At 32.3% G+C, this 15,819-nt stretch overlaps 1 protein-coding gene and 1 long non-coding RNA gene across 2 annotated transcripts; one reads left to right on the top strand and one right to left on the bottom strand.

Moving 5' to 3' along the window:
- The first annotated feature begins 1,008 nt into the window (after positions 1-1,008).
- Positions 1,009-9,415, top strand: LOC107914777 (15-cis-phytoene desaturase, chloroplastic/chromoplastic-like). The gene is made up of 15 exons (NM_001398577.1): positions 1,009-1,154; positions 1,265-1,470; positions 1,555-1,687; positions 2,418-2,506; positions 3,063-3,120; positions 3,420-3,575; positions 4,890-5,038; positions 5,806-5,925; positions 6,330-6,543; positions 6,627-6,729; positions 7,240-7,287; positions 7,847-7,892; positions 8,135-8,322; positions 8,713-8,875; positions 9,128-9,415. Exons 2-15 carry the CDS (start codon positions 1,309-1,311, stop codon positions 9,185-9,187), a joined length of 1,689 nt encoding a protein of 562 aa, NP_001385506.1. The 5' UTR covers positions 1,009-1,154; positions 1,265-1,308; the 3' UTR covers positions 9,188-9,415.
- A 3,341-nt stretch (positions 9,416-12,756) lies between these two features.
- LOC121222196 (uncharacterized) lies at positions 12,757-15,275 on the bottom strand. The gene is made up of 2 exons (XR_005919290.1): positions 13,813-15,275; positions 12,757-12,879 (listed from the first exon to the last, which is right to left on the bottom strand). It is a non-coding gene; the product is annotated as an uncharacterized lncRNA (long non-coding RNA).
- Positions 15,276-15,819: the final 544 nt, after the last annotated feature.

Raw genomic sequence — 15,819 nt, 5'->3', positions numbered from 1 at the left:
TATGAAAGATTTACAATGCGTCTAATGATTATTATTATAACTTTTATATAAATCACTATATAATGAAGTTTATATTATAACTCTTGAAGGATTTAGAATCCTGGAAGCATATATAAATTCTAAGGAAATTGTTGAATATATTTATGTAAATATTTATTTATTTGATTTGAACATAAGTATTAGTATAAAATGATCATGATCAAAGTTTACTACGATTGTTGTTGGAACTTCTGAAGGGAACAAAATATATTTCTCCAAAATTTTTTCTCAATCATGAATTTCAAAAGAATGGTGATACAAATGCTTAGCAAGTACGTTCAAGTGATTATTTGAAAAGTTAGCATTCAAGATTGAATATATAGAATTTGAGATATCATATGATGTTGTCATACGAGGAGTAAATGAGTGTTGTACATTTTTTCCCTTAACCAATGTTTTTTTCCACTGAGCTTTTTTGGTAAGGTTTTTAATGAGGTCATATACTATGTGTATTATAGATTTTTCCAACATGAATTTTCTTTTATCTTAGTAACGTTTTAACGAGGCATAATAGTTGCCAATGGATATTTAAGGGGGAGTGTTATGAATATTTTATCATTATCTAAATGCCTAACAATATCAAAATAAATTTGATATACATCAAGACTTTAATATTTATTAGAAGTAGAGTTTTATATCATACTATAAATATAAACCTTTTAAAAATATTGTAAACATTCCATTAATCAATAAAATTCATACATTTTCTTTTGTTGTCTCAATTGCTTGTTCTTTTACTTTCTTTATTCTATATCTCTTTATTGTATAACACATTCAATTTTAAAAAATAATTGTCAATTATTATTTTAGATAAAATTATCAATTATTATATTTAATAAAAAAATTACTATAATAAATAATAATTTAACTTACGGAATATTCCTGTAATAGCCTGCAACCCCAAAACTTAGCAATCAGCCAAAAACTCTTTTCCACGATTTAATGTCATATTTCCCTCTATTTGGGTTCGGCCGAACGAACTCCCATTCCATGCCATAAAAAATAAATACAAGTACACGATTAACTTATCACCTCCGCCACTTCCTTTGTATCTGCCCAACCCACTTTCCATATCCCACTTTCTATTCAACTCAAGTTCTTTACTCACCTTTGCTGTATATCTATTCCTTCTCTTTGTTGGTTTCTATTCATTTACTTTTTCTTGTTTATGTTGATAAACGACAATTACCCATTTCTTGTTTTTGCTTATTTGCAACATCTGCAGTTGAATTCGGTCATCTGAGCTTTGGGATTTTTGTCTTGAAGAAAATGAGTCTCTGTGGGAGTGTTTCTGCCCTGTACTTAAACTTACAAAGCAGCAAGATAAGCATGGGAAATGTCTTAGCTTTTAGAAGTGGTGAATCCATGGGAAATACCTTGAGAATTCCCTTTAAAAAGAGGTCACGTAAGGGTGCTGGTTGTCCTTTGCAGGTTGGTTCGTTGTTGATGAATTTTGGGGTAACTTTGTCCTCTTGTAATAGTTGAATCAATAATTTTCCCTTTATTATGAGCCAGGTAGTTTGCATAGATTATCCAAGGCCAGAGCTAGAGAATACTGTTAATTTTTTGGAGGCTGCTTCTCTATCTGCTTCTTTTCGTTCAGCTTCCCGTCCAACTAAACCATTGAAAGTCATAATTGCTGGTGCAGGTATCAATTTTGTCTTAGTTCTTATATTCGTTTTCTTCATCTTTCGGGAAATCCATTTTCTACGCCTTTGAACCTTTTTTTGCAGCTTCATGGTGCCTTTGCTGCTGCTAATTTTCTAAGAAGTTACTTATTTTTCCTACTGATGAACTGAATTTCGGCTTGACTTAATTCCGCCTTGGTTTTTAGCTAAAATTATGAATATTTTCCTGTTGAGAATCTCATTGTCTGTCACTGGATTGTGATTTTGTGTTCAAAATGTGCCTGTTTTACATTCCTTTTTCTGTTTGTATCTAGTTTTATTAGAAGGCTATGCCAGTTTAGGGCCTTGTGCTTTGTAAACATTGGATGGTTTCTTGCGAGTAGACTTAGGTAATACAATTCAGCGTTCTTCTTCATAAGAGTCCGGAGTTGTCAATGTATATGTTTTCCTTTTTACTGATTTTCAAGCAGGAATATGCTTTTGCTTGAGAGATAAGCGAGACTCTGCATGCTTAAAAGCTACTATTAGAATGTAAACATTGCCGTTTCGCTCTGGGTTGGTATTGATGTAATGCCTATAATTTTCTTCCTTAAGTGTTTGCTACATACTTTTTCCATGTATTTCATTTTTGGGAAATAGTCTTGTGAATGCTATATTGGGTCATTACAGGGTTCTAGATATAATGCATGATCCATCACTCAAGTTTGTTTTTGTTAATAGAGTAGACTGGCCACTTTTGAATTTTTGCAGGTTTGGCTGGTTTGTCAACTGCAAAGTATCTTGCGGATGCAGGTCATACACCAATATTATTAGAAGCGAGAGATGTTCTAGGTGGAAAGGTTTTTGCACTACTCTGTTTCATAGAAGTTTACCCCCATTGATATTATTGAATCGTCTTAGTTCTCATTTCTGAAGTCTTATTGTTCATGACCTGAGGACATATCTTCTGAGTTCATCTATTATGAAGAAAACTCAATTTTAATGGCAAGATTCATTAGAAGGAAGCTTTATTTTTTTTTGAATTACGGCATGCAGCCAGAAATAATTAGTGTTTACCATGAGAAACTAAACAGCTCCAATGACTAACTTGAGTTTCTGTATATAACGTCTTTGAACTTGCTGTTTCTTGAGCCTCCAATCACATGCCAGAAAGAAAGGGCCTTTCGTTCTAAAAAAGAAGTTGATATTCTACCAGTTAAGATATCTTTAAATTTCTGCTCGTAAATAATAAAGCACTGACATGCTTACCTGTATAGTGATTGGGTTCTCTGATAGTGATTATGCTAGATATTTAGATGATTGGAAGATCACTTTGGGATATATGTTTTTATGTTCCGTTTCTTTTCCCTTTTCTCTGTCATCTGGGAGATAAGAGTTAGGTATTATTTTTAACAGGTGGCTGCATGGAAGGATGATGATGGAGATTGGTATGAGACAGGATTACATATATTCTGTAAGTATAGATGCATTTTTTGTTTTCTCAGACTCCTACATCTGGTCTTCCTCTTTACAATTTTGAAGGTTGTAGCCTTGTTTCTGAAATCTCTTATTGGTAATTCATTTGTTTTATATTTTGTTTTACTTTATCATCCTCCTTTTTAGTACTTCAAAGTTGTAAATACATTTGGTTTTGGAGATTTAGGACAGTATTTCAACCTACTATTTTCTTTTTCATCTCCCGAATGTTTTATTATACCAAACTATCTGATACATTACAACATTTTTGTAATTTAATCTTTTCTTTCTGGCAAGTTGGGGCTTACCCAAATGTGCAAAACTTGTTTGGAGAACTTGGCATTAATGATCGGCTGCAATGGAAGGAGCATTCTATGATATTTGCGATGCCAAATAAACCTGGAGAGTTCAGTCGATTTGATTTTCCAGAAGTTCTACCTGCACCATTAAATGGTAAACAACTAAAATACATGGTAACTAAAGTATGTTTATGTTTGTAGAAATCTATGACAATTTGTTTTTGGCCTTACAAACAGTATGTGACAACAAAGTTTGGAACAAAAAATAGAAGCACCTACTTTTACCTATTTTCTTTTAATGATTGGATGTGTCCATGTTTGGAATGATTAATTAATATCTCGAACAAGTTTATTTGCTTGTGTCACTACTCTATCATATAGGTTGGTCAATGTATTCCAGTTTGGTTTGAGGATTGTTCTTGCCATCTATGTATATTTATTGTGAAGGACCAGTTAAATTTCTTTACATCTACTTTTGGTAGTATATATTATAGAATTGGCATATTGGACATTACATTTCAATTAAAAGTTGTATGATTCCAGCCTCCCAATTTACCACCCTTTTTCCCTTAGTTTCCTTCATTTGTTTGTCATGGTAGAAAACATAAGACTGAAACATTAGTCATCCCCATTAGTTCCTGATAATCACAGATCGCTTAGTTTGGGGTTTCCTGTGACCAACCTAATATTGAGGACTGCTCTTTCGATTTATTGCTAATTGATTTAAACTTATATATTGAAGATTATTATTTTTCCTTTCTTTAAATCTTGAACTTGCAGACAGCGCCAATTTTGAAACCACACTTTGGGTTTTTATTTTTTTTACTCTAGCTTGTGGTAGAATTTTGCTTCCTCAGTTTATGAATTTTTGAGCTTCTAAGAATGATAAAAATATGAGTGTGGTTTTACAGTCCAACTTTCAGTAACACCTGCTTATGTTTCAGCATAATAATGCTAAGGGGGATTAATGAATCCATTCTTCATCGATGAAAGGAGTCTTTTGATGTTTCTAAGTCTGCCAATGAGCTTTTGAGTGAGAAAAGCACATAATAATGATGTTTCATATAATTTTTCTCTATGTTTGCTTGTTCCCTGTTTCAATTCTTTTAGTTCTTTTTTTTTCTTTGGGTGTGATTGACTCAAATACTAGATTATTTGCTTGGATGTTCCTTCTGTAAGTTTTTTGATCTAGAAGCAAATCTCAACAGGTACTATTGTTTATTTAGTTTTGCTTGGTGCATGTATGTAGAAAGCTTTATCTGGCTGAGGCTAATTACATTCCTCAGATAGAATGTTTCTGATGTCGGAACCATTGGGTGATTGGGAAACTTTTGTTTTGCCTTTATCAACTAAATTAATATGGAAAGTTTTTCTACAGACACTGAATGCCAGGAAAAACACCTAAAAATGTAAAAAATTACATTTTGTGTCTATTTTGCTTATACTTCTTATCAATATAAACTGACAGGAATATGGGCCATTTTGAAGAATAATGAAATGCTGACTTGGCCAGAGAAAGTGAAATTTGCAATAGGACTCCTACCAGCAATGCTGGGTGGACAACCTTATGTTGAGGCCCAAGATGGTTTATCTGTTAAAGACTGGATGAGAAAGCAGGTATCTGGTTATTCTTTGATAAAATTCTCCCCTCGAGGCTAATAGCACTTACAAAAATGGTATTGCTGTAAGTTTGGCTTGTTTCTGAGTGGCGAACTTAGTTCATCCTAGTGAATATATGCCAAAATGAGCATTGTCAGCTTGAAGTTTGCTCATATAATGGCAATTAATTTACTGTCCTATTGTTACACTTACTTGCATGTATGAGTTACAGAGTTTCAAGCCTTTTACCTAATTCGTGATGCTTTATTTGCTTGAAAGGTGCATAAGAGCACAAGTATAATTCTCCAACTGTTGTTACATCTGGATTTGTTTGAAGCCATTTGCAGTCCTGTGTCTCATTTTCTGTGCTATATTCATAATATTATCTGTGCATGTCTCTCCTTTATTTTAGTGTTGATGCTTCATTTTTATGAGTACAAGATGAAAAATCAAAATACAAACCTTTTAGATGGGAGAAAAGCATCGCCAAAGGCTTCTAGGAAAATGGAAAAAAAGAAAAAGGAAGAGGGAGAGGTGTTAATTTCTGGAATTGTGTAACTAAAGAAAATTTTAGAAACCAAGTTTCCATGTACTGAGTTATGTTTATTAGGCTGTAACTTTCGTAAGTGCTGCAAAGTGTATCGGTTAATTTATGCATTATCCTCTGCATTCATTTTAATCATGCTTATGTCTCATTGTTAAGAATCTGGTATGAATTGCATTATTAGCAAAACTTGTTAAATGATTAAAAGACAGAAAATTGGTTTCGTTAATTTTCTTTGCAGGGCGTACCTGATCGTGTGACTGAGGAGGTGTTTATTGCCATGTCAAAGGCACTGAACTTCATTAACCCTGATGAACTTTCAATGCAATGTATATTGATTGCATTGAATCGATTTCTTCAGGTATGGTTCCTTTGTTTTCCCCACTGACTTCGTATTTGTAACTTGATTATGGTGGATACAAGGTCAGCAACAAAATCTTTAAATGATCCTTGGCCGAAGTTACTTGACTGTGAGCAGTAACCTTGTGCCTAAGGAATCTGTATGAAACTTGGATTCCTTGATTTCTTCATCATAAGGCGTACTGGAGAATTTGAGATCACAGGTTTTTCTTGCAACTCTGATGCACTAGTCTCGAAGTAATTTGTACTTAAAGTAAGGTTGTGTATAAATTTTTTGGATAGTCGTGTTCATTCATTTCGTGTTCATTCATTTGTATTAAGGTTGTATAAAATAGAAGGAAAACTTGTTATATGACATTACACATTTACACTAGCTTGCGAAGAATTACTAAAATCTACCAACAGGAGAAACATGGATCAAAGATGGCATTCTTGGATGGAAACCCTCCCGAGAGGCTTTGCATGCCTATCGTCAATCATATTGAATCACTGGGGGGTGAGGTCCGGCTTAATTCACGTATAAAAAAAATAGAGCTCAATGAAGATGGAACTGTGAAGACTTTTCTTCTAAATAATGGCAATACAATCGAAGGAGATGCTTATGTAGTTGCAACGCCCGGTATACTCTGTTTCCTATTGAACTATTTAGCTTCCGCTGTTACCGACTTCTCTATTAATAGCTGATGGATGTTGAACTTTCAGTTGATATCTTCAAGTTACTTTTGCCTGAAGACTGGAGAGAGATTTCATACTTCAAGAAATTAGAGAAATTAGTTGGAGTTCCAGTTATCAACGTTCACATCTGGTTAGTAACAAACTCTATTATTTGTTCATGTAACTTTTGATATTGCTATTTCTCTGTCACATTTTCCCCACCTTTTTTTCAATCTCTGTGCTTCAAAGAGGGTTATTTGAAGTAGGTACATCCCATTGACTTTCTGTAGATATTTGTTCAACTGATTCAACCTATGAACTTAAAAGAAGTGATAGGGGGAGAAACTATAACTTATATGCAGTATCTTATTCTCATCTTGACCACATCGGAACAATGCTGGAGAAATGAAGGGATTGTATTTATTGTTCAGCCCTTCACGAAAGATTTGCTATCATTTAAAATATATCCATTTGGCATGTCTTCTAAGGTAAAAGCAGGCATGTTGACCATGAATTATTACTTGCTAGGGCTGCCTACACTGTTCACTTTTTTAGTATTTTAGAAGAGCATGTGTTTGTTTCCTCCTGTTATTATGTGGTGCAGTTTTGTTATTTTAGAAGAGTCCCTGATTAAGTGATGTAGAATTATCTCCATTTGCAGGTTTGATAGGAAATTGAAGAACACCTATGATCATCTACTCTTTAGCAGGTCTTCCTACTTCATCCATTAGCACTTTCTTTTCCCTGTTCTTTGCTACATATTTAGCTCTCATGCTATTATCTGCTTGTCACTTAGTAGCTTTATGAATTTTTACTAATTGTCTTTAGGAAATTCCTATATTCACGTTGAACTGGAAGTTGAGTACATTTGGAGGAAAAAGTTACTTGCTTATAAGAATGCAGAAATCATAGAGTAGGTACATTATTGGTACCATTCTAGGTCCTCTGCCTATTGATAGCCAAGCAAACTGTTTCATAGTTTATTTTCTATTTTCTAACACTTAAGTTATTGAACATTTCGTAATAATGTTTTCCATATTCAAATAACTAGAACTAATCCCAGGAGCAGTTCTGGGGTGTAAGGAGAATGGTTATCCTCGTTTTCTACCAAATCAATTCACCGGACATCTTTTGTATCGAGATTTATTGCAATAGTGCCTTTGCTCTTTTCATTTTCCTTAAATAAAGTGAATCTCATTAACGTATTTCTCTCTCTTATCATCTACTTTGTTTTGCTCTCTCTTCACTTCATTCTTTTTTGCTTGCAGAAGCCCGCTTTTAAGTGTTTATGCTGACATGTCTGTAACATGTAAGGTAAAACATCACTAAAATTGTCTTTTTTATGGCCATTGAAGTTATGCTCTTTAAGCCACCATGTTGCCTATATTTTTCTACATATTACATAATAGTGATATTATTTGCAATCTTCCAAGAATTTTTCAGTAATTACAAAAAGAAATTACATATTTTCATCGTATAAAAAGAGGCTAACTGCATTGGCTTCTTGTCTCGGTCGTGCATGTGGCCAGTAATTAATGATTTATTGTTTTATGCAGGAATATTACAATCCAAACCAATCCATGTTGGAGTTAGTTTTTGCCCCAGCAGAAGAATGGATTGCATGTAGTGACTCAGAAATTATTGATGCTACAATGAAGGAACTTGCAAAGCTCTTTCCTGATGAAATATCTGCAGATCAGAGTAAAGCAAAAGTCGTAAAATACCATATTGTTAAAACACCAAGGTTAGATTGAGTGCTTTCTTTAGAATCTCTATTAATACTTTTGTTTTCATTATTTTTAAATCAAATTCTTGTCATTTCTTGAAATGGTATGTCATGGCTGGAAAATACATGGTTGGGAATGGCTTCTCCTTATATTCATATAGGATGCATCAAAGAGTATAATTGTGCTAGAATGTTTCATCGATGCTACTTTAGACAAACTTTCAGATAATCTGTAAACATGATTTATGTACTATCAGATGCCTATGTTTGCATATGCATGCGTGACTATGTGTATGTTTATAAGGAACTATAAGCGCATTTTAAAGGATTGCAGCAATTATATCAATTTACATTTTTGTCTTGGTGATTAGATTCCTTACTGAAACTAAAAGCTTATTATCATTTCAGATCTGTATATAAAACTGTTCCAAATTGTGAACCCTGCCGCCCCTTGCAAAGATCTCCAATACAGGGGTTCTATCTAGCAGGTGATTACACAAAGCAAAAGTATTTAGCTTCGATGGAAGGTGCTGTGCTCTCAGGGAAGCTTTGTGCACAGTCTATTGTACAGGTACACTTTGCATTTCCCTTGTGGCTTTGCTCCATCACATTGTTCTAACTACACTGGTACAACTTCCACTACTTTTTCCGCATAAGCTCAAATTACTAGTCTTAGATGCCAAACTTGTTGCCACTCACCGTTCCAGGAGAGTTTTGTAAAGGTGGCAATGAGTCCATGCTTACAAGTTACAATAGGACGATGAAAATGGAAATGATCAGTTGTGCTTTGTATCAACTCTTCTAATGTATTTGAAATATGCAGGATTATGAGTTGCTTTGTACTTTGGGACAAAGAAAGTTGACAGGAGCAAGCATTCACTGATGTCCTTTGAATTGAAGTAAACAGGTCACAAGTTATCGAGGATCATCTGCTAATAGATTGTTTAAGGCCACTAGGTTAGTGGTTCTTTTTTTTTTTTCATTACATATAATATACTGTATATCCCATATAAAATCAGTAACTTGTGCTAAAACAGTATCAGAAGCTGCGTATAAAATTCTTTTGAGATATACATAATGATCTTCAATATACATGATTCCCTTTTAGCTATGGTGTGGAATGCATTAGCTATCTTTTAGTGAACAAATTAAGATAGAGATAACAAAGCTCATTTTGCAACCCCACTAGATTGAGTGATAACCTGTATGTTTGAGATTAAGGATTAAAGTAGGAGAATGGAAGAAGAACTAGTATGGAAAGCATTGGGGATATCTTATAGGCCATGTTTAACTGCTGAAAAACTGATTTCTGGGCTGAAGCCAGTGGCTCGGTCAGGTTGGACCGTGATTAATTTTCTTTCTATTGGATTGTGACTATTTTGTAAGAGAAAATAGGAATTTGAGTATTCGAATTAATAAATGAATAAATAATAAATTACATAAGGATAATAATTAATTAGTTACGGTGGATACCTTAATTGCATAATGATAAATTTAGCTCTAAATGTTTGCATTTATTTTTGTCAATTTGGGTTCATATTTTTATAAAGCTAAATTTGATCATTAATATTTAAAAAAGTCAAACAATTTTTTATTAAAATGTTGACTAAAATATTAATTTCTTAATGATATTGATATGACAATTCGCATAGCAATTTACTTGTATTTCATACTAACATGATAGTATTTGTTGTATGTCATGTTAACAAATGATTTGAAAATTATAAAAATATTCAAAAAAAATTCATAATTCAAAAAAAATTAATATGAAGAACATTAGGATGGCCATGTGCATTTATCATGTTTAAAAAATTTAATGTTCTAGTTAGTATTTTCACTAAAAAAGTAATTTGATTGTGTTTGAATAGTTGATACTTAAATTTGATTCTTTTCAAAAAGTTAGAGGATAAAATTTAATTAAAAAAGAGTAACTATCAAAAGTTTTTATTTTAAGAACCAAAAAATACAATTTAAACATTAAGGTTACATAGTTTGGTCATATAGGCTACTTTTATTAAAATTACAAACGACAAGTTGATGTTATAGTTCAAAATTTGTACAATAATAAATTTAGTACTTAATTTTTATATATTATATCATTTTAGTTATAATTTTAAAATTTACCCTTAAAATTTATATTATTTTCAATTTGATCATAATTCAAAAAATTTAAAGAAATATATAAAAATACATAAATATTTTTAAAAATATAATAATAAATTTAAAAATACATAAAAATAAAAAGATTATTGTTGACAATAAATAATAATATCTAAATTTTAAAAAATATATAAAAATAAATATTAAAAATTTTAAATTTATATTAATAAATATAATTATATTAATATTAAATAAAATAAAAATCCCTCCACCTCTCTCTCCTCACCCATTCTCAATTTGATCTCAATTCTGAAAATTTTAAAGAAATATATAAATATATATAATAAATAAATATTTTGAAAAATAAAAAATAAAAAATGAAATATTTATATTTATATTTATATTTATATTAAACAAAATAAAAATCCCTCCACCGCCCTCTCTCCTCTCCCCTCCCCCACCTCCATCACCATCCTTCCCCCACGCCGCTCCCACCCCCGGGTTTCTTGATACTCTTGATAAGCTTGCAAGAGGGTCATCTTTAGGTCAGAAAAAAAAAACACAAAATTATGATGGTTTAAGTTTTGAGAGTTTGCTGCATCTATCATTCCCCTATGAAAGACTAGATAAACAAAAATAAATGAATCCATAAAACAAATGAATCACACTTTTTCCTTCTCTTAATATAGAGACCACACTTTTGTATATAAAAATTAGAATTTTTACCTCTAAATTCTCTTATGAAAATTGAACGGTGAACACTTGCACTATGTTTGATTTACTGTAATAGAATAGAAATATAATTGAATAACTATCTTGGGAATGAAATTGTAATTGAATGAAATGTGTATAACACTAATTTGATTGGGTGGGATAAAATATGTAAAATATTAAAAAAAGGATTAATATACCCTTTAAGAGATTCTTTTTATAAAAATGTAAACAATTAAGAAAATGTTAAAATGCTCAAATAATCAATATACCTTTTGATAGATTAATTTTCTTACAAAAATAATTCATTAAAAATTATTAAAACTTTTAAATGACCAATATACTCCTTAATAATAATTTTTAAAATGTAAAAAAGATTTTAATACAATAAAATGCTCACATCCACAGTATACCCTTTAATAGATTTTTCTAAATATATATATATATACACACCAGCTTTAATTGATTAATATATTTGACTTTCCTATGACGTCCCATAGTATTCAATTTTTCATATTTAATATAAAAAACAAGTAAAATTAGTGAAACACTGAAATTGGCATTAGAAGTATTAAGGTTTGTGGGATGAGTTAGTGATGTTTGTTAGACTTTTATGATTTTTATTACGATTTAGGGATAAAAATGAGCCTATTGGTTTAATGATTAAGCTCTTGTGTATCTTTTGATCTTGTGCTTGAACTTTTGTATAAGCAATGAGAAATTTATTTTGGATATTAAGTTTCTTAAATTTTTATCTTTTTATTTTATTCTATTCTAAAATTTTTTTTAAAAAAAAAGAGAGAAAGTTTTCAAACAAAAACATCCTTCACATTCTGTTTTCCTTTTTTTTTCCTCTCATGTTCGTTGCTCCATTTTATCAAATTGGAGGTTTTACTTTCTTTGGCAACGACGTTCTTTGTTAGTTTTTTCTGGTTGCTCTTCTGCATTCTCATTTTGTTAGTATTTCAGTCACACGGTTTGGCGTGCCTGTGTGACCCCTGTTAGGAAAATTGACAGTGAGTTACACGGTTTGTGCACACGGGCATCTATCTTGGCCACACAGATATGTGTCCTTACCACATGGGTGTGTGTCTTTGCCACACGGTCGTGTCTCCTCTGGATCTAAATTTGACAGTGAGCTACACAGCCTACTCACATAGGCGCGTCCTCCAGTCATAATAGCGTGTGCCCTGTCACACAGTTTGGACCCTTCCACGCGGTTGTGTGACCCTTTTTTTTTTACAGTTTTTACACCTTTTTGCTTACTAATTCTCGTATTAAAAACTCAACTTTAAAAAAAATCAGTACCACTGAAAAAGTATCGATAATTTTACCTCGAGTATTGATATTCGTGGTAAAATATCAATACCAACTGGTGAAACTGACTTCATGCACTTCGAAAATTGTAGAGGTATCATTTTTAAAACCCGAATATCGATACCTCTATTCTAGAACTTAAAAACACAACATATATTATCACATAGGTCATTCCAAGATAGTTCAAAATATCATGTATGGAATACCACATAAATTTAGCACCAAAATGTCCCAAATATCAGTCCTAACATCATATTTCAAGTCCACAATTTCCAAGTATAATAGGCATGCAAACAACCAAAAATCATAGCAAAACCAACATAATATCTACCATATTGCCTTTTATTCTTAAAATAAAAATAATCGAATAGCACTTACTAATAGCAACTAAAGTACTTGGCTTGGATCACCCCTCGAAACCACACTGCTCACACCAACACTACTTATCTGCAATGGTTAAAAGGAGTAGGTGAGCTTAACAAGCTCAGTGAATGCTCAGAACAACCACTATGCAAACAAGTCATTATGCATCGACTAAGCAAGCATTTCACATATTCATAACATATTTAACTCTAATGTCATATTTCACACGTTTCATCATCTTCCATTTATACCATTACACATTTATCATATTAACCACATGATTATTTAAGAATTTATCACAGCGCATATAAATCACATTTAATCACATCCGGTTACATTTTATGATAGTTTGGCTCTTGAGGTTATGAAACATAATGTGGACTCTATCACCACAAATCGGATACACGGGTCTCCAACACACCAAGATGAATTATAGAGTCGAATATATCCCATAAGTGAAGCATATAGCTAACACTCTCCAACACACCAGACAGACATATCCCTATGAATGAAGCTTAGCTCACATTTTCTTATCTCTCTGAAAAACTGTCCCTAAGCCTCAATGCCCCAAAAATCACATCGCAAAGGTGAGTACTCACAATCCTATGGTATGCCAACTATATTCAATGGTTTTATAAGATCATAAGGCCAAAATATCCACATTATTATCACATATTTTCTTATTAACTTTTCGCACATATTCACTGCATATTCACATCGTTAGCACATTATAATCACTGTCACATGGTATGAAAACATACCCACATATTTACTGTCACATGACATGAATAACATACATATATATTCTCTTTCACAACAATCATCACAAGCTTATGAAACATGTCATAGCATCTCATATGTGTTCATATTTTCACAATTGAACAAACACACATATATCAGATTTAGTCATAGGTGTGAGAACATTTACATTCAGAATTTAGAGTAGGGGTTTAGGCTACCTCTAAATTCCCAATTACACAATGAATCATCTATGAGCAGCGATTCCAAAACACTTACCAGAAATATGCTTTCGCCAAAAAGCCGAGAGCTCAGAAAAGCTGTCCTTTACCTTTGTCTCTAATCATTGAAGGTCCTATTGACTCCGACACTTCAATAGGAGAATAAATAAGTTCTCGACACAAATTCGAAAAACCCACAAGTGAAGAAGAAGATGAAATTAATGAGGTTTTTGGGTGTTTTTATTGATTTCAATGGAGGTTTATTGATTGGGAGATGGTAGGAATCAAAGGAATATGGTTTAGGATTCAAAAGTGATTGGAAACACCTTTGGAAAAACAAGTGATGGCAACACAAAGTAGAGGTGAAAAACTTTCATGAGTTTAACGGTAGGTGGGAGGTTTTTAAGGTTTGATTTCAAAATTTGGCTAAACTACAACATAAATGCTCATAGTTTTGACCTTGTTACAAATCAGTCTTTTTTTTAATTAAAGGTATTTAAAACTCATTTTTAGAAATTGACTTGATTTCCTAATAACCATTGTCGAAAATATTATTGATTACCAACCTTATGAAATTTTGAGCACATATAAGCTAAAATTTCCAAAATACCCTCAAAACTTTTAGACTCAATTTTGAGGTATTACAATAATTGTGATATATTCTGAATATCCATATTTATTGTATTATTTACATTTGTATTTGGGGTTAGAATCTGAATAATCTGAATACGAAGTGAAGGAAGTTTGATTTAACTGTTTTAATTGCATTATTTGATTTGGCGGTAAAATTACAATAATTGAAGTTGCAAATGACCACAAAATAGTGTGAATTGGTTCGTTGGGTCCACCATAACCCAAAACTAGTGTGTAAAGGATGGAAAAGTCTAGTGAACCCTATTTAGTGTGACGGGATGGACGAAGATGGTGTGTAGCCGTTGGATAGATAGGATTTCATTACATTTGTTTTGCATCTGAGTATGTATTATGTATATGTCTAATTTTAATATTTGTGTACTCATTCGCTTATTCGTTGTGTATGGATTTTATGAAGTACCTAAGATTTTAGTGTCTAAGGATGTTCATTTGACACCGTTTATTTACATTATTTTAGAATCATGCTGTGCCTTCGTAGCTCACTCCTTCAGTTTTTTCAGGTAAAACATGAAGTTAGGTATCGAACTTAGCAAATCACAGAATCTTAGTACATTCTATTCTGGTTTGCTTAAACAAGTTTTCTATAGTACTTTGTTCCAATTCAGTTAGTTTGTAAATAACTTTAAGTAAACATCAGTATGGGATTTTTCGGTTTAAGTTTACTTAATTATTTTCGTACTTTTACGTCGTATCACTTCAACGTTGGAAGAAGTCTAGGGCATGTTTCAATGTGGGTCCATGGAACATCAAATTAAAGATTGCCTTCGTCACCCACCTGGTCAGAACAGGCCTCGAAGAAGACTCGAAATCAGGGAGCTAGAATCGGTAACGAGTCAAGTAGTGTTGTGGGTTGCTTTGATTTGTGTTTGTTTCGTTTGGACATGGTTTGGATTTTGTGTGATTGTTGAGGTATTACATGTGAATTGATGTGCTTTTGTAATTAAGTGTTGTGTTTCTATGTGCGAGGTTTTAGGTTCGAATTCACTTACTGAAAAAGGTAAATTGGATCCGTAAGACTGATCGTTTTATTAATTTAAGGTTAGGTATGGTTCGGTAACATGCTAAGGATCAGAGTGCGCAATAGAAGCGTGATAGCGATTTGTGGGAGTTAGTGACTGTCATGTTTTAGGAAAATTCCGAGGACAAAATTTCTTTAAGGAGAGGGTGAATTGTAACACCTTGAAATTGGGTTTAGAAGTATTAAGGTTTGTGGGATGAGTTAGTGTCATCTGTTAGACTTTTATAATTTTAATTGCGATTTAGAGACAAGAATGAGCTTATTGATTCAATGGTTAAGCTTCCGTATACCCTTTGGTCCTCTGTTCAAAACTCTGCATAAGTAATGAGAAATTTATTTTGGACATTAGGGTTCTTAAATTTTTAATTTTTAATTTATTTTATTCTATTCTAA

Source organism: Gossypium hirsutum, chromosome D10, assembly GCF_007990345.1.
Source record: "Gossypium hirsutum isolate 1008001.06 chromosome D10, Gossypium_hirsutum_v2.1, whole genome shotgun sequence".
NCBI lineage: Eukaryota > Viridiplantae > Streptophyta > Magnoliopsida > Malvales > Malvaceae > Gossypium > Gossypium hirsutum.
Note: the sequence above shows the minus strand (reverse complement) of the source record. Positions and strands in the feature narration are given on the sequence as shown.

Excerpts from the sequence above, each read along its gene's own strand:
- LOC107914777 (NM_001398577.1), top strand. The coding sequence starts at position 1,309 with ATGAGTCTCTGTGGGAGTGTTTCTGCCCTGTACTTAAACTTACAAAGC. Across the intron at positions 5,039-5,805 it reads AAGACTGGATGAGAAAGCAG|GGCGTACCTGATCGTGTGAC; the intron begins GTATCTGGTTAT and ends TTTTCTTTGCAG. Across the intron at positions 7,893-8,134 it reads ACATGTCTGTAACATGTAAG|GAATATTACAATCCAAACCA; the intron begins GTAAAACATCAC and ends TGTTTTATGCAG.